Source organism: Podarcis muralis, chromosome 12 (assembly GCF_964188315.1).
Source record: "Podarcis muralis chromosome 12, rPodMur119.hap1.1, whole genome shotgun sequence".
Lineage (NCBI taxonomy): Eukaryota > Metazoa > Chordata > Lepidosauria > Squamata > Lacertidae > Podarcis > Podarcis muralis.
The window spans coordinates 23,222,273-23,242,382 of NC_135666.1; the positions used below are offsets into that span (position 1 = coordinate 23,222,273).

At 38.9% G+C, this 20,110-nt stretch overlaps 1 protein-coding gene across 4 annotated transcripts in view; it reads right to left on the minus strand.

The window, feature by feature from the left end:
• ARMC3 (armadillo repeat containing 3) overlaps positions 1-20,110 on the minus strand; it is a 57,893-nt gene that overhangs the window by 11,992 nt on the left and 25,791 nt on the right. For all 4 annotated transcript variants that reach the window (XM_028749709.2, XM_077936848.1, XM_077936849.1 and 1 more), the window contains exons 9-15: positions 19,118-19,301; positions 13,868-14,020; positions 13,644-13,749; positions 2,499-2,748; positions 1,808-1,944; positions 947-1,115; positions 251-351 (exon numbers count right to left, since the gene is read on the minus strand). In XM_028749709.2, the coding sequence (XP_028605542.1) occupies positions 251-351; positions 947-1,115; positions 1,808-1,944; positions 2,499-2,748; positions 13,644-13,749; positions 13,868-14,020; positions 19,118-19,301 (1,100 nt within the window). The remainder of the gene's footprint in view (positions 1-250; positions 352-946; positions 1,116-1,807; positions 1,945-2,498; positions 2,749-13,643; positions 13,750-13,867; positions 14,021-19,117; positions 19,302-20,110) is intronic.

Sequence of the window (20,110 nt, forward strand, 5' to 3'; positions counted from 1 at the left end):
AAATTCCTAGCATAATTAAAAGTGATAAAACCGAAATTATCCACAAATTGTAGATAGTTGGTAGCCTTCTGTGAGTGCAAAGGCTCTTGATCCAGATAGGTTTGCTAATGGAAGAGGAAGGAAGGGGATGTTTGCTGATTTCCCCTCCCTACACCCTCCCCCCATGAACATCTCCCAGAAATCTTTTTTGCAGGGTCCTCAATCTCATGTAACATGCAATACAGGTCAGAGTAGTGTTTAACAGACTCACAGTTCTGGTGTTTTAGAATTTACTAAGATTATAGCACGGCGATCATTAAGCTGCTGAGCACTGAGTTCCTCCAGTGACAGTAGTTTTACACCTGGTTTTACCTATGTAGGAAGATTAGAATGAAGCACAAGATGTAAGTCAATGTAGGTCAATGTAGGTTTCAAGGAAACTTGACTGTCTCTAGGTGAGCCACCAAAACAGTAAATCTTGCCCGGCTGCTCAGAGCAGCAGAGGGTTGGCTTGGGGAGTGTGCAGACAGACGGGCTCCTAGCCACTCCAAGCCAGAGGGGGCCAGCCTAACAAACCCCTAGGTACGACCCTGACTGGAGCAGGCATAGCAGACTTTAGGGTTTGTAATCTCTAATTTATATTTTAATAGAATCCTAAGGCCCACCAAGATCAGAGCTAGAATGAGTATCAGTCATGAATGGGCTGCCAACCAAGACTGACTGCCTCATGCATCCCCTCCCTACACCCTGTGCTGTCATTTGAGCTGCAATTGGCTGCAATTGAAGCTGGGTAGTTGTCATTTTTTATGCCTCACTGCATTGCAACTTGCCAGCCCATCAGCTAATGGAAGTATGATGGGTTCTTTCATGTATGTGAAGTCTTAGCTTGCAAAAGATTTGGGGCATTATTGATACACAGGGTTTATAGAGCCCTCTGAAGATTTTAACATACTTAAAGTAAACTTACCTGTCCAAAGTCATAGAACCCATCTGTTATTATGTTGCTGGATGTTAAAAAACCCATTTGGCTATATTTCTGTGGAAGGTTGTGATCAAGTATTTTATCCAAAGCTGCATCACTGAAGTTGTTTTTGCGCCCAATGGACAGGTTAATTTCTTCAAGGATATCTAAAGCACTGTTCCAGAAACAGAAGTACACAATAAAAAGGGTTCTTTGTACTCTAACCCATTTAAAAAACATCTTATTCTACTATGATATAATGCCTATTAATATCTGATCTGATCTAGCCTGATCTGTTATGGCAAAGAGACTCATTCTGCAATGAGTTATGTCTGTTTTAGTTCTCTGTATAGTAGAACTAAGCCTTTTCTAGTTCTCTGTATAGTAAGACCACTGTATAACAGTTACAGTGATGCAAAACTGTGCCTGAATAAGCTGTGAAATAATTTATCTCAATCAGAATTTAAGAAATTAAAAATACATCTCTATGTACAATAGTGAAATTCTCAAAGCAGGGATCCTTATGTAGTCATGTAGCATTACCTGTACACATGGAGGTGGTTATCAGGAGGCTTGCAAAACTGCCAAGGTTTGTGGAAGTAAAAAAAGTATTCAGGAGAAAAAAACTTCTGTGGGTGTGAAAGAGGGGGGATATGCAGGCAGAATGAAAAACCATTAAGACTGAGCATGTTCAGGCACAGGAGGGAAATGTAAACTAAGGGAAGTGAGAATGTAATGGAGTACCCTGAAGAAGGGCATGGCCAGCTGACTAGAACCCTGAACAGGAGCATTACACATACATGTAAATTCTTGATTACAAGTTCTGCAGTCACCATTAACAGTCACTTTGGGATTCCTACTACTCACCCTAGCCTGGTCATTGCAGCAGCGGTTGGATCATCAGCTGCACAAACCATAACAGCCCAACAGGCATTTCTTCGGACTTCATCATGTTTAGAATATAGGAGCTTAATAAGAGGGTCAAGCCCTCCTGAATTCCGTAACTAAAAAAGAAAAATATATATATTGCTTGCTTGCTTGTCAAAGGATACATTCATTCAAGTAGGAATATTATCCACTATAGACAGCACTTGGCAACACTCTAGGCTGTTATGTCTGCACTGTGTTTGCTTCTCAGAACAAACTGAAGCAGAATAAATCCACCACCATTACTGTATTAATTGTGTCACACCAGTCCCTGGTGAGGCTCCACTGATATCCCTCAAATGAAGAAACCAGAGATTGAACATGGGATCTTCTGTATACAAAACCATATGCTTCAATGTGAAGCTATTACCCCACCTCTAGTTTGCATCATTCATACCCCACCCCCAAACTTGCATAGTGCACCATGGTAAAATTTCCCTGCACAAATTTTATATATTGTAACAAAGACAGCACATATTTGGTTCCTAATTTTTATATAAGAACCACAAACTAGATCTTTTCTAGGAAGCATAATAAATGCACTGATTCAAGAAAGCCACACAAAGCAAAAGATACCACAGTTCCCCCCATCACGATTTTCAAAGCAGATGCTGCATTGCATGTACCTCACCTCAGTCCTGGCATCAGCATCACAACCAACTGCAGCGACGGTAAGAGCTGCTCGGCTTTGCACTATGCTGTTGGTGGAATGCAGTGGTTCTACAATTGCCGTCATAATACCATGGCTCTGGATGCTGAGACGCAGAGGCTCCTGGGTGGCCAGGTTGGTGAGAACAGTAGCAGCACTTGCAACGACCCCATCTCTCTTAGAACTCAGAAGGTTGATCAGTGGCTCAATGCCATCAGCTTCCGCCACTGCACTAGAACAGGGGAGAAAAAGGGGACATCCCCAAAGCTATTTTAATTTTTAAGCTGAGGAAAGAAAGCATCCTTAACGTATCCTTTTAAAAGCCATATCAATTGCTTATGCTAACATTCAAAAACCAGCGCAGATGCTCATGTGTATTGAGGCTGAAACATTTACAGCACATACACACGTTTCCTTAGATGTCCAATCGAGCTCAAGTAAGTGGGCACAGGATGTGCCATTTCCATTTCTAATCCTACCCTTTCTTCAGCCTGAACCTACCTATCAGTAGTGCAATCTAAGGAGAGGAATTCTTTTTGCATGCATGCATATTATTATTTTTGTAAAGAACATACGCCATATGCCCAACTGAGTATCATTTCATAGTCATTTTATAGTAGGCTCATCTGTTTGTTAAACAAAACTTGGCAGAAGTGTTAGCACAGGAAATATACAGATGGAAATCTCAGTTGTCCATGTGCTCTGCTATTTATATCCTTGCTGTTAAGCACCAACCTCTACATGTTTACTCTGAATTAAGCCATAGAAAGTGTGCTTAGGACCACAGTCTTACAGGGAAGGCCTGGTAATTTTTAGTCAGAGGTAAGGATCACTGAACACAATGGATTGGAGCCATAGGGCACAATTCTATACTAAGCTTAAGGGAGCAATCCTATACTTCCTGGGTGGGTGACTGAGCCGCCATAGGATGTTTCACTTTCAGTGACCTCTGCAGTGCAACAGCTGTTACTCTATTGGCTGGTGGTGCTTCAAAGGCAGTACGGCCATAAACAAGGCATTCTGGGGATGGATCGGGGCAAGACTCAGATGTTCTGAATTCAAAGCCCCCTTGTTCCTCTGACATGGCCCTGAAAGGGGCAAAAAGCACACCAGCTCTGGATCTTATTTTCTCAATTGGGGGGAGGTATTAGAAGACCCAGTTGGTGTGTGTGGAAATTCCACCCTACAACTTCTGCCCTGGCCATTGTGAACCATCAGAGCTTAGGAAGTAGCAGTTTCTCCATTTTAGGTTTGCTCTGTTAATGAAATTTTAATCTTCATCCATCAAAGGAAAAAACAGTCACTGGTCCAAGGTAGCTATTAATATAACCCCCTTTTCAAATCAAGTAAATTTGTTAAATTTACTTTTAACACTTTTATCTGACTCTAACTCAAAGGAGTTCAGAATTTGATTTCCAAGTTTAGAGAGTCAGGCCCGCTTAGCTTCAACAGCTGAATTACCCATGTCCTTCATTCAGACCAGTCCCTGAGAAACATGGTTCTAGCTAAAGACTCTCAAGCAGAAGAATGCACTGTGCATACAATATGGTATGTGAGAATCTCTGCCTTCTGTCAACAGAAATGCCTCAATTTTGAACAATTTAATATCTGTGCTTACTTTCATAAATGTTTTTGATGGCATGTAATAGTAGTAAAAACAACAACTTTATTATTTGTACCCTGCCCATCGGACTGGGTTGCCCCAGCCACTCTGAAACATAATAAAACTTCAAAAATTAAAAACTTCCCTACACAGTGCTGCCTTCAGATGTCTTCTAAAGGTTGCATAATTACTTATCACCTTGTAAACATTTAGAAAATTATTTCCCTTTCATATTAAGCTTAGTGATTAAGTTCTGATAGCTAGCATTTTTATTCTACTGTGTGATCATTTTATTGTAAGTTCATGATTAAATGCTTCGTTTTATACCCTACAATAATTTATCTCCTGAATCACTGCCTACAAAATCCAAATGAATCTTGGGGACAAGGATAAAATTTAACATGCTGCCACCATGATAGTATGAATCACTAAATACTAATATTTTATTCAGTGTATTCTGAAGGCCTAAGGCCAGGCTATAGGACAAAACATTTTTTGATTCTGGATCTGGTTAAAAGATCCTGATGTTTCTTCTAAAAAGGTACAACTGTATACCTTAACTAGGGAATAAGTCCCACTGAACACAGTGGGGTTTACTTGCAAGTAAATGTGCACTGGACTGCAATGTTAAATATTAATCCAAGTAAGTAGGCAGTCTATTGAAAGATGGATACAATCTGTTGGAAATTCCCAAAGAACCAACACAGGAAATAAATTAAATGGGGTTTAGAAGCAAATACAGTATTTAGCATAAAAATAAAAGAAAGTGACAAAACAGTGGCTTTAACCTTGTTCTAGCTAGCAACACCCCCTTTCTGGATTGTAGGAAGAACAGGGATGAAAAATCTGTAGTCTAAGGTCCATTTCACAGTCAGTCTTAATGCCCTAGACTACAATTGCTTTTAATGCCCTAGACTACAATTCTTCAAGGGCATGGAAGTTTAAAAGAGGCAGAAAATAATGAAAAGTCTTCACAGATCCACACTTAGCCCAACCAATGACAACAAATAAAAGACAAGTTCAGCTATACCTTAAATAAGAAAATACTTTCCTGAATGGAGGCGGAGAAGAATTTCCACTTATAATGTGGACTCATTAGAAGTCTGTGAGTCATAGTGACTTTAGAAGGCATGATTCTGAAAAGAACCAGTAGTCCATCTCAGATGAATTTTGACTACGTTGGCCAGCAGAGGCTTTCTAGGATAGGGATATTTCCCAGTTCTATGTGGAGATGGCAGGTGTTGAACCTAAGACCTTCTGCATACAGAACATGTGCTCCACCACTCAATTACATCCTCTATTTTTAGGATGCCCATACTCATGCTGATGCAATGAGGACTCATATTTTAAAGATCCAAGGTCCTGACCCTGCATGTTTGGAAATATGGATTAGGGTTAGGATATAAGACTGTTTCTTTTTCACAACTCTTTGGTAGTCCCACCTATAAGAATATGGTCCTGTGGGAACATGAGATGTACTGTAGTTGGGTCAGAATAGTGGGATCTTCTAGAAGCTTGATGGGTCTTTTTCTTCTAGATTTAATGAAAATTAAAATTTAGTCATTTTGAACCTCCCAATCTTCAGAGTCCTACAAAATTAAAGGAGGGATTCTGTGCCCAGTGTTTTGAGCCAAAAGTATAACTTGGCGTTCTTTTGTACAAATACAATGAGCAAATATGTCCCACAGCAGCTGGTATTTGGCTGCTGCTGTTGCCGATTAACACCTTATACCGCTTTTAAATGTGTTTGTGGGAGGGCTGGGGTGCTATTGGTTTGTGGGTTTTTTGTTCTTGTTTTTATCATGTATTTTTTGTTTTTATCGTGTATTTTTTGTTTTTATATTTTTATGTTGTGCACTGCCCTGAGATCTACAGATGAAGGATGGTGTGCAAATTTTACTACTACTACTACTACTACTTCCAACTATATTACTTTGCTCTAACCATAACAGATACCTACTACTCATGATACCACTTCATGCATCTGATGAAGTGAACTGTAATCCACAACAACTTATGCCGTAATAAATGTATTCGTCTTTAGGGTGTCATCAGATTCTTCTTTATTGTTGCTGTGAGAGACTAACATAGCTTATCCCTCTGGGATATTGGCGCACACATTGTGTTAAGTTCTGCAGGCTGTCACTAGGGGTCAGTGTTAAGTCACACATTACTACAACAGAGACGAGCTAGTAGTTTATTCCAGACCTCAAGCACAGAAGGACAGTAAGTGTATGGGGAAAACATAGCATTATATTAAAAAATCTCAAATTATCTTTTAAAAACAAGGTTCAGTAGAATATTCACAATTTAGATACAAACTCAACAAGAATGTTGTCTGCAGCAGCATTATCTCTGTTTTATCTGATTCAACAAACCGAATGCCACTTGTAGTCCTACTTGTGGGGGAAGAGTTTAATTTGCTGTTTGGTGGTTGCACTTGGCTGATGCTATTCATAAAGCATTTCCTGAAATCTCCCATGATGTTTGAGGCATTTCTGATGAACGTAGAGCTTATATTTGCATTTTGGTACAAGGGGACAGCTTATGGCTGTGTGCTCAATAAATGCTGAAGGTCTGAAATGAAATTGATAGCCTGTAGCTAAGGCTGAAGGAGAAGAGTTTGTATTACACCATTGATACCATCCAGTCTAATGACTTGGTGATTCTTACACCAACAGGAATATCTTGTAAGAAACTGTCACGAAAACTTCTTCTGGTATGTCTTGGTTCTTCTAATAAAGTGGCATTCCTGTAAGTCCTCTTCCATTCTACATGTGCAAACAGCATGGGATTCCCAATAATTATGGTGATGTGGCTATTCTAGCTGTTGCATTCAAACAAAAGACAGTCCTCAGATCAATGGGACACCAAAAGATGACAGAATTTCATTTGTTTTGAAATAATTTCCACTATGTTTGATCTGTGATAAACTGCTCATATAAACAGATATATCCAGAATTGTCTTTACTAAGCTCTTGGCAAATTAAAGTCAGCTTTCTGTGACTTTTCCAGTAATGATTTCTGATATGAAGTTTGGAATTTTAAGCCTGGAAAAACTAGGTAGGCTCCCATAAATGAGTTATGTGGGCATATTGAACGTTGCACATGGTTCAGCTTATCAATTTGTGTTAGCCACTGAGCATAGCAATACTAAATATTGTGAATACAAATACAGTGGATTCAACTTGGCACAACATATTGTTGCATGCAACCCCAATCTCAAAGCGGTGCGATATTCCACAGGTTTCAGGTGCTTATCTAGGATTTGTGTTTCCTTTTGAGATAAGGCACAGTTGCCATACGTCCAAAATTTCCTGGACATAGCCAGTATTCAGCCCTTGTAAACAACGTCCAGGCAGAAATTGCTGAAATGTCTGCGAAAATCCAGATGTATGGTAGCCCATGTTGTAGTGTTGCTTTTGGTGATTGTCATTTAAAATAGCTCAAAAACCTCGGGTTCTTGCAATTTTGCCAAAAAAAAAAGCTCAAAAACTTTGGTGTTTTTCTGGTATATGGTTTATTTACACAAAAGTACAACTTGAGGCTATGATGGAGAGATTCACACCCCCAAAGCATCTTGTTTCTCCCATAGCTGCAGCCTTGGATCCAGACATTGCTCTTTGACTCTGCAGCTTGCTGCTTTACTTCTAGGTCACATCACTCCAAACTGTCAACACTAAACTCTAGCTTCATCCTTCTAACTAACCATGAGCCCAGACTCTAAAATTAATTAACTGTATAAACCACTAGTTCCCATCCCTGTGTCAAAATTTATATTGTAAGTCATAGTAAGCAGGAAATTGACTCTTTGCTTATGAAAACTGTTAAGCTCCATATCTAAAATTGATACAAATAATACAACTTAAGAACTAATTCAGGTCAGTTCATCCTTAATATTTATGTGACAGTCAGTGTTTTCTCAAAATATTTCAAAGAGAATTAAAACAAAAACAAAACCCTGACACAACAAACTAATGAAACAAAGTCATTTATTCTAGTATCCTCTGTGTAGTGAAGAGTGAACAGTGGTAACTTGTTACCAAGAATAATTAATATTTATGGCAGTAATTTAAATCCAGTATAATATTAGCCTAATCTTTGTTTTACAGAAGCTGTTTACGTTGGCAGGTTTTGGGAGCTTGTTAAAATATAAATAGCACTTAGAAGGCAACTACTTGCCTCATTTTACATTTAACAACTTATATAATACATATATTGTGTATTAATAAATAACTTAACACATGGTTCAATCTCAATAAAAGTGGTACCAGTAGAACAGAATGACCAATAGATGGCAGTGATACTGTAAATTAATGTCCAGCCTATTAAATCAGTGGTTTGTTTTAATAGTGAACTGCTGGTACCGTTTTGATTATTTTATAATTGGATTGATGGGAAATCAACCAGCACACACAAGTTTACCAAGGAGATGCTCATGGACTTTGCAGCAGTAACATGAGTGCCTCCTTGGGGGTCAGATTTTCAGTCAAGCTTTTATCTGAAACCAAGATGGAAAACATGAGCCTAGCTCATGTTTTTCTACAGCCTAGCTCACATTTACCTTTTCCCTTCTTGGCTTTCTGAAAATCCACCTTTCATTTTGGAGGCTGAAATTTCTTTGAAAATGTGGCTCTGGACATTCAGTCTTATGCTTTCTTTTGCTTATGCTTGCTTTAGCTAATACATAGCAAGCCATGATATGTTGCTATAACCAAAGGAGCAACCTATGGTAGGCAAGTAGGACTGTACAAGTCCTTTGCATCCTGTACCAAAAGCGTTGTTCTATACACAAATCTGTGATACTTTAAACATGCTTGAAACAACAAATTAGGCATCCTTTAAAAACAACAACAACCTGACACAGATTAGTCAGGAGAGAATATAATCTTAGGATGAAGTGACTTCTCTCCCAACAGACAAATGTTTAAACTTGAAAACATTTTACAATCATTAATACATGGTTGTTTCCCTCAGGACAGGCAAAGCGTGGTTAGAGAGAGATGTTGTTAGCACACATTGGCCTGGTTCACACGCAACACGTAAGTTAAGGTGTGTTTAGTTTAACCAACAAACCAAGATCTTAAGCCATTGTTTGTTGTTGGCTTATGAAACTATGGTTTTTTATTACAGGCAAACCCAGCATGGTTTGTTTGCTCACCCTGCAGTCAGATGCCTGCCAAACAATGGCAAAAAAGTACCACTATTAAGGTGAAGCAGGTCTCTCTGCCACTTTGTCCAAAGAACCCGGTCCTAACTCTGCCTGGCAACAGGCTTCTTTCCCCATCTCACTTCTCCATTACACCCCATTCTTCACAAGGCAGACAGCTTCGTTTTGTAGCTGCTGTCCAATAGCAGAAAGTTTGAAATGACTACAACCCAGCACTCCCTACTAAATCTAAAGTGGGATGTAAGCAGCAAACTGAAATCATCAGTGCATAATGATACTCTAGTCTACCCTATTAACTTGTAGCAACCACACACACACACACACACACACACACACACACAGAACAGTTGTTGGGGATAAAAGTAAGCATTCACATAGGTAAAACTGGGAAGGTTAAGAAAGTTCAAACTCCTTATGGCATAGAAATCTAATCCTTGGAGGGGCACAAAAAACCTTTGCCCGCAATTTGCAACTCATGGCTGTAGGGTAATTAGCACCTCCTGTGCAAACACCTGATTTGCAATCCACATTGTGCCCTGAAGCCTCAGTTCTGTTTTCACAAACCCAGGAACAATATTCCCTGACTTTGGTGGCCTGGAGTTGTTACTTGCATTCGGTATATGCTTCTAGAGATGGGCTTGCCAGACTTCATAATAGGGGTTTTGAGATATTGCTTCCCATGTTATCCATTTTCTGGCATAATGCACAACCTAAATGATGGTTTGATCAACAGCAAAGACCCTACAGTATGGGCTGCAAATAGTTTTTAACACAGACTGCCTTCCTGACTGAGGAGCAATCACAAGATACCTAATACATGTAGTTGTTTGACTCTGAACAGATGGCCTCCCAGAGATTAAAGACTTAATTCTGGTCAGATGAGGAGGCTGTGGTGTGCATATATCTGTGGATCTCATCTCATGTACTCTCACATGAGAGGTACTCTCACACTGGTTTCAGAAAGATATTATTTTTACTTGGCTCTCTGTGGAGATGCACCAGTGAACCTACCACTATATTATCACCCAGTGCAAGGAGAAAATTAATGCCTTCAAGATGTTCAAGGATGTCACTACTCACCACCCAAGGTGATGCCTTTTTATGAAAAACTGGCAACCATCCTTTTCAATAGAAAAGGTATGACTCCAGGCTACACTGTGAATAGTGGTATCAGTGTTCCCAACCAGTATCAGCTGAATAGACCCAAACCAACCAAAGAGTCTACATTTAAGCAAACCTCATCAGTCATGCTAGGAACACTTGGCCAGTAAAGGTGGATGCCTTCACCCTCTTCAGGAACAAGTGCCAACTCCGCCAAGGCCAATACTTTCAAGCCCCCCCCCCCCACTTCCTTGGGCTGCCTCAATGTCTTCAGGAATAATCTGTGCTTGCTTAGACCAGGGGTAGTCCCTGCATCCTCACCTCATCCTCATTTATAACATGTGCTGGCTGCTCTACAGCAGTGCTAAGTGGGCAGAAGCAGCTTGGAATGACCACCTGTTGGCATCAAGCAGCACAAGGTCATCCCAAAATCCTTCACCAACTCTTATGAGTCACTGATACCAATAACAGAAGTCCAGCCCTCATGACACCTCCACTCTCTTTGTGTACAAAGGCCACCAGCACCCATCAAGGTAACAACAGTCCTCCAAAATTAAGGATTTACTGCTCCTCTTGTTTCCATCCAAGAGGAAGACCAGGTTGAGGGGGTGATTACTGCAGTGGGTACAAATAACAGAGAGAAGATTTATGTTCATCGGGAATGTGCAGAGAGAAGGCAGATTATAGTTCAGGCAGCTGTACGCTCCCTAAGAATAAGTGATTATAGCTGCAGTGATGATGACCTGCATGGAGAAGACACAGAAATGAAGGAGAATTTGTTGACACCAAATAAGTGCACTCTAGTGAAGGATAAAGAAGCTACCTATGAGCTCCCATCACCACCATTTGTTTCTGTACTGCTATTACAGTGCTTTTTATGCCTTTGGAAGTGCAGCAGTGTACTATTAACTCCAGTTAGTGAATTCACAACCAGATAGCATGGGAGAAAGGAGACAACATGGAGAAGACACTGCTTCTTCTTAAAAGCAGACTGAAAGTATCATATCCTGCATATGACCAGAAAAACTGCCCCAGCTCCCCTTCCTCACTGCCATAACCAAACTGCTACTACATTACTGCCCATTTCCGGTTTTTGAGGCCCACTGCACATGGGTCAGTAAATAAAAACTTCACACACGTTTACAGCACGACCACATACCACAATAAGAATGACTAGATGGGAAAAGGTGACATGCCCAGGACCTCAATACTCTAGCAACTGGTTATCATTGAAGCCCAGCATCAAATCCTTCATCTTCCCCAAAGGGGATTCTAGAGAGCATCTACATCAGCCCACCCTCTTGAGGGTTGGTTTTTACAGGACAGCATTATACCAATCAACTTTACAATTGTTTTCCAACTTGAGAGCTGAGCAAAGCAATTCCAGCAGGCTTGGGCCCTAGAGGCAAATACCTGGTTCTTTATATGTGAGCCTAGCTACAATTGACATTAACTGAAGAGCCACAAGAAAGGAGTATCAGAGTCAATATCTACTGCATTTTTTCAGAAAACAGAAAAGTGGGTTGAATAATGACTACACATGATGAATGATGTTTCGTCTGGTAATGTTAAATTAATGTCAGTGGCTATTAGAGCCGAGTGAATAATTTGTGACATGAAATGTATCCGATGAATTATGTCTCTTTCTCTTCATGGAATATCTATGAGCCAATCACTTTCTCCATTTCATTCATTATTTGAGATACTCCAAGAAACCTTTTGCAAATTTCATTGCTTTAAGTCTTTTGACATTTGAACTACCTTGCTCATTTGTGATTGTTCATGTAAGGCACATATGGTTTTATTTCTGACTGAGTGAACACAGCCCTTATAATCTGGATACAGATGGAAATAAATGGAGGAGAAAAAATGTATATGTATGCGCATATGTGAGTATGTATGCCCACAACTGTTTTTTATGAAATTTCATGCTTAACTCAAGATGAACACACCTGAAACAAGTTCAGTTCATAAATCCTGATCAACTGTTGACTGGCCAGTGTAATCATTGCTGTTAGTTTCTCATAAAATTCTCTAAATGACCGTCTAAAATGCTGCTTTATAGGCACATTCAGTCAACCAAGGCAACAATCCACAGCATTAGACTCTGTTTCCCCCTTCTTTTGTGGAGTAGCTTGCAATGAGGGATGGAAGAAGAGAAATAACTAGATCTAAAAGGACTACCAAGTGGAAAGTTAGTACTGAATTGAACTTAATTCCCTAACTTTGTTATACACGGTTATGTGTATATGTACCATATATTACACTGATCAACACCCTAGTATGAATCCAATAGCTTCAATAGAAACAGTCTGCACTGTCAACAAGATTCCTTAACAACAGAAGATGAACATCAATAGTATCTTCCCTCCTGCAGCAAAAAACTATGTAAGATAAAGTTAACCCATGCCAATGGTCTTCACCCTGTTTGGAGATCCCTGTGGCTTTTTTAAAGACATTCAAGTTCAATCGCACATTTAATGCAACATATCCCATTTTATTTTCTTATATTTATAGCCCACCTTCCTTCCATCATTGAATCCAAGGTGGCATACATGTGGTTCCCAGGCAGTCACCTATCCTGGCACTGACTAGATGTGAATCTGCTAAGCTTCAGCAAAGTGATAGCTTAGTATATATCCAAACCATATTGTGTAATTCCATGTAGAAATAAAAGTTTAGATACGGGGTTTGATCCAGACCTCTGTATGTGTCATGCCTGTGCACAGGGATTTCCCCCTATCCCTCGTCACATGTTCACAGCTGCATGTGCTACATACCACACTAGGTCATTTCAGGGAATGGGGACCTCACAATCTAGCCCACCAGCTTTATTCAGCCAAAAAATGCTTCAGTATTCACAGAAAGAGGAAATTCCTAAAGCATGGATCTTTAGGAGAGCTATAAAATGTTTCATGAACTCCCCCCCTCCGCAATGTATTATAATTTTTAGCCTCGTTTTCTAAAAACTTCCCAGGTGTGCGATGATGCACATCAGGAAACATACATATTATTTCCAGGTTTCTTACAAAAACACCTAGCTGGTTTCACACACTACACTGGATTTGCATATAAATAGTCAAGAAAAATGATGGTAAAACTTTGACAATGGTCTATTCAGTGAATAGCACAGGAGCCAGGATGTAAAGCAAAAGGGAGGTAACAGGACAATATGCCACCTAGAAATTTCACAGAGGTAAAATATACGTCCTGATAAATGTGTTCAACAATTCTTTATTCCTCTTGAGCTTACCTTGCATTGGCAGGGTGAGCTGTTGTCAGATTAACTAGAGCAGTAGCAGCAGCTTCCTTTACCTCTTCATTGTCGCTGCTTAGCAACTGAACTAGCTGGGGAATTCCTTTGGAAAAATAATAATAATTGTATGTATGCCGTCTCAAATTAGCCATGGCAAAACTGCAGATTGGTAAATATTTTCTTACGGATCATAAGTTCTACCTCCACCATAACCGATTTACCTAGAGTTCCAATGGTTTGTTTACTAGCTAAATTCTCACACATAGCAGCGATTGCTTGAGAAGCAGCTATTTTAGTTCCATCATTATCGGTTCCCAAAAGGGTGACTAGACATTTTTCAACTTCTTGTTCATTCAGGATTTTTCTGTTTTCAGCTGCGCATAAAGAAGAAAAACAATAATAATAATCAGCAACATCAAAAGTTAAATAGGAGGGGGAATGAAAGATCAAATTTTCATGCAGATTATGTCACTAGCAAACGTTTGCTTCCATTCAGCACAACATCAAAACACAGTGTATTAAAATGCACTTCTAAAGCTGCATACAGAACCTCACACTATCTTGGTTAAGTTTGCTGAAATATAGGCGTTTTAAAAGCAGTTCAAAAAGATGCATTTCACTTACCAGCAATAAGCACTTGAGCAAATAACAACCAATTATGTTCCCTTTAAAAACAACATCCCTGAATTTATGCAGAATCAGAACATGCATGCCCCACTTCCTGGCAATATATCCTCACTAAGGGGTACTAATAGGAGCAATGTACATGAAAATTAAAGAAGTCAATTTTTTAGTGGAGATGCTGTATATCTGACAGTTGCTGTATAAATCAAATTAGTGCATGGACTAGCTACCATAGGATGGTAGTTTAAAAAGTGCATTATGCCTTTTTCACAGATTCATACACACTTAATTCCTATCTAGACAAACAGGAAGAAGGCTGTGAATGCTCCCCGTTTCATCACCAGAGACAAAACACTGGGGGGAATGCTCCACAGTTTGACATCATTGCAATTCACATGTGGGTGTCACAGTGAGGACAAGCCCACAGATTCCCCCATTCAGGGCCAGCTTGCAAGGGCCAGAGTGAAATGATTACACTCTGAATGTTGCAGCATAACAGTTTGCCTTTCCAGTATAAAATTAAGGTTTTATCGAATGCTGCAGCTCTGCACAAGGCAAGAGGAAACAAGAAGTGGAAGTGTCCCCCTCACACACATAACATCATGCAGCTTATGATAATTTATATAACCTAACTTATTCTATTACCTTAATATGAGAAATATCCCCTGAATCCTAGAAGGTTTATCTTATAACCCTCGCCCTGTTTCGTTAGCTTTCAACAGCCATACAAAATTAGTGCACTAAAGGGACAGACAAATATACTCCAAATAAATATTATACTATGTGCCTCATAAAGCTGCCCAAAGCAAGAAAGCCCTTGTTGGCAGAGTTTTATATATCTGAACTGCTCCCTTTCATGTTTATTCAAAGGAATACTTAAGCACTTACATAACCTTAAGCAGACAGCCGATCTGCTAAGTCCTATTGACAAGTAGCTAAAAGGATCAAGGCTTAGATTTAATTTTATACTTGTTCTATTTTGGAAACGGAGAAATGTCACCTAAAAGAGGTTTTATACCAAAAAATGAACCTTTCCTTCAGCTTAAATATATTTACTTTATACAGTGTGTTTAATAATAAAAGTTAAGGAAGTTCAACAGATTATTAAGCAGTCCAAAATGTACATATTTATATTTGATTAACTGTACAGAACATTCATAGCAAAAGCTAGACTAGAAATAAAAGGCATTAGAAATCTAGCTGCTCCACTTTCTCAATTTTGCACCTTAAAAGGTGCACCCTTTCATATGTGGTTTGGTGGAGGAGATGTTTTGTGTTTGTGTTTTTTTGCTTGTTTGCTTTTGTTTTACAGGATTCAATAGGTTCTGGGAGAATTCTCAACAAAAGCAGACACAAGTTTTGCCACATCACTGACATGTAACTGCAAACACTCTAGAGATGGCATTAATTGGGATTACAAATTGGCTTGACACATAATGGACTTTGCCTCCGGCTTGATCCTTGCCAAACTTGTGTGTAATCCCTGGTAATGGTCTCGGGGGGGGGGGGGTGTCTCCATACTTCAGTCATTTGTTTTTGATAAAGTGAGTTCAATGTCCCTTAGTACCTGGAACAAAAGTGTTTATTATCCTGACTATTTCCTAAAAAGCAGGTACAATCCTGTTTTAATAATAATAGTAATAAACCACACATTAGATATAAAACATATTTACATTCTGCATAAAGGGAAATAATGTTTGCTTTAATTGTTGAAAGAGAAAATGGAAATGCATTTCATATCCTATTACACTGGCAATGCAGCATTGGTTCTACTGATGTAGGTTACTAGAGAATAAGTCCCACTGAACATGGCGCATACATCAACATCAGTAGGAATGGACTCCACACCTCTTAATAATGGAATCCTGTTGGAAGGACAAATTATTACCTTCCAACATTTCATAAATGAAAGTACAGTGGTACCTCGGGTTACATTCGCTTCAGGTTACATACACTTCAGGTTACAGACTCTACTAACCCAGAAATAGTGCTTCAGGTTAAGAACTTTGCTTCAGGATGAGAACAGAAATCGTGCTCCGGCAGAAATGCGGTGCAGCGGCAGCAGGAGACCCCATTAGCTATAGTGGTGCTTCAGGTTAAGAACAGTTTCAGGTTAAGAACGGACCTCCGGAACAAATTAAGTACTTAACCTGAGGTACCACTGTAGGCATCTTCTCTAATACCCCAGTTTTCATACCAAAGACCAATGTCTCAGGGCTCCCATTGCCACCTTTACATACTGCTGAAAGCTACACTTTATCTGTTGCTGCTCATTAACTGTGTAATACTTGCCCTCTGCTAGGGATATGGGAGAAATTTGATTCAGTTCACATCTAAAGGCGAAACAACCTACTTTGCACTTTCCAAAACAATACAAAAACTGAAACATACCAATCCTTCTGCAGTTGCACTTCTCTGAGTTTTGTGTTGCAGTTCTCCAGCCAATGAATATATTCAAAAATTCTATTGGTGTAATGTTTCCATAAAAACAATTTCACTGGTGAAAATAACCTTTAAAATGCTCTGTTTTAGGGAAACTATGTATATTTTTTGTATATACATATATAATACAATCATAATGTATATACAGATATGTATATTAACTCAGTGTACAGCAACTGTGAAAAGGGCAAATGTTATGCAAAGGATCAGGACAAAAGCTAACCAGAACAAAACTCCCAATGTCATAATTCTTTTATGCAAATCTACTGTGCAAAAGCATGTGACATACTGGGTACAGTTCTGGCTGCCACAACTCAGTTGCACCCATGCTAGTTTGTTGCAGACTAGGCAAAACAAAAGTTTTATACTTCAGACTACATTTATTTCATTCATAAAGAAAGGCTGCAAGAAGTTACATAGAGTTATATCCAGAGATACAGTGTAACAGGTCGTTGTTCTTGTCAGAAATCTATTACAGCCTATTGTGCAGCTCCTCTTATTTTTTAACAATGTCTGTGGGGTACAGCAAAGCAAAAGAAGACTAAGGAAGAGAGGCAGGAAATATATTTTCTTTTCCAAATGAATTTGAGAGCAGGGATATAATTATATATTGAAAGTAGAGTCTAATAAATGGGGGGGGGCTTACTGATTTATCTATTATCATATTATGTATTATCATAATTTGAAAAATTATTATTCATATTATTTATATCCTGATTTTCTACCAATCAGCTATCAAGCAGCTTATGTGATAAAGAACAAACAGGCTGCAACCTGTTTAAGAGTGAGTAAGCGCGGGTGGCGCTGTGAATTAAACCACTGAGCCTAGGGCTTGCCGATCAGAAGATCGGCGGTTTGAATCCCCGCGATGGAGTGAGCTCTCGTTGCTTGGTCCCTGTTATTTTCATAAAATGTATATATCTCTTGATTATTTTTTTAAAAACCCTCAAAGTGGTTTACAAAAAGATAAAAGAAGAAAGATTTACAGCTATACTTTAAAACATCTAAAAGTTAAATTACTTCAACTTTCTAAGCATCTGAGTAGGCTTTAACCTGCCAAACTGGGAGACTATGGAAAAATACATAAAATATTAGAAAGCAATTATTTAGCAAGAAATAAGGCACTTTTCTGCATTAGAAAATGTGTGAGACAAACGTACATAAATTAAAGTAATATTGTCAGAAATTCTAGAAGTAACTAATCACTCAGATATGGTAGAAACAAGAAGCATCTAAATCTGCCACATTTTACGTCACCAGAACCCCTTGAGGGATTCAGAACGATAAGTACATTATTATTTATATTACTACATTTTGTCGTTTGGCACTGGAGTCCTTCGATTTCAGCTTTGCAAATCACTATACAGATGCTACTCCGAGACATAAACAGCACTGTCATGCTGAGTGCAAGCTATGAGCATTCAGCCTGCTTGCTTCAAAATTCCATAATGAATTCAAAAGCAGCGAACTGTTTATATAGATAAATAATTACAGAATGAATAATTATAAAAAGTAAGATGAAGTGGCTAATCCACTGGGGACATTAATCTATATGTCATTTTGAAGGCTGCTATGCAAGAAAAATGTCTGCTCCCTAGCAGCCCAAGAGGGGAAATTCTAAGAATATGAGATGGAATTAATCCTGGAAATGAAAAGTATTTGCCAAGTTGGGGGGGGGGGATGACCCTTGAGATTACAGTAGTTTAATTAAATATATAAAAACAGGACTGAGACAACAAATCTTTTGTGAGGTATTTTTCTTACACACATGATGCATTTGATAGTGAATGGAGGGGTAAAATGTGACAGCAGTGCGGCATTTCATATTTCCGTGACAGATGTAGGGAAGGAAGGCTATGAAACAAGGCTCAAAGGCCTGGCCTTGGCTATATTCATGATGTGCAATGTAATTCTATACAAGTCTACTCAAAAGTAATGTGCATTTGAATAGACAAGCAGAGCAGTTATACTGCAAGATGCAATCCTGTACTGTACACACTTTCCTGGGAGTTAGCCCCACTGGGACTTCCAAGCTAATTTCCATAGGATAAAGCTGCATATTGCACATACAAAAAAAGAGCATTATTTAGTTTATTATTATATGCCTCATAATAAACAGAGATATAATTGCTCTTAAGAAATAATCATAGTGGGTCAATGACACAAAGGAGATGGAATGTGCCCACCCACCAGTCCTAATTAAGACTTTATGCCAAGTAGCTGAACTAATTGGCAATATCTGTGTCAAATAATCACAGAGTTAGTAAGAACTAGAAGGAATCTTTCTACATGGCAGGACATCCCCCCATCAACATGGTCCAATATTACCAACAACCATAAAAATATATGCCACAAATATGCTCTAAGACTTTCCATAAGAAATATGTGTTTTTGAAATGACATACGGTCGTAAGCTGCTTTAGCAATAGCCTTTGCCGCATTCTTCTGAAAATCGGTGAGAGTGGAAACTTCAGTGAAGGCAAGTAGTTTTCTGAGGCCCCCTGTCTCCTGAATCAATTGCATAGTATCCACATCCTCAAGACAATTTGCCACCACTCCGAGAGCTTCTACATGTAAATCATTAAATTCCTAAAAGTTAAACAAATACAAACATTAAATGTAAATCACTTTGAGGGCTTTTTTTTACAATCAAGTGGTATATAAATTTCATTAAATGAATAAAGAAATAGTTTGCAAAATGCCATGTGTTTAATGTAATGCCTGATCACATTTATATTTTAGCACAAAATGTGTCAGTCATTGGAATTTTCTTTAAAAATTTGTTCATAGTTTCCATAATTCTATATAAATACACTGCCCAACTGAACAAAATGCCTTGTTGCAATCTATTTAAAGTAAGCCCTGACACAAGCTTTTTGTCTGAGGCCTATTCATATGTGCCAAAGAATTTGCAGGAAAGGGCCCCCGCTGCACACAACCTGAGTGGGTGTGGAGGCATTCCTCGTGCAACGGGCATGCAGCACATGGTGGAAAGGGATTGAAAAAGCTGCTATCATCCTCTTTAGGACAATTAAAAGACAAGCAAAATTATTCAGTTGACACCAATAGAATCTGAATACTTCTCTGCAGAAATACTGACATTTTAAAATTTCCAATTGATATACAACTAATTAAGCCTTGTGATTTCTCATTGAGACAAATACATGATGTATATCTTATCACAGAAACGGAAGGTTCTTACAAACCCAATCCCTGCTTAGCATTGGTATACTTTGAAACTAAACATTATTCTAGACACCAAATGTTTAGTAACATCAAATAAAATACTAGTGCAATAAGTATTCAACACATGTAAGCTATTTGTCCTGATCCCTGCCCCTGGGGGATGCATCTGCCACTTCGGATTGCATGCACTGTGCTGGATAGTTGGTGGTTTT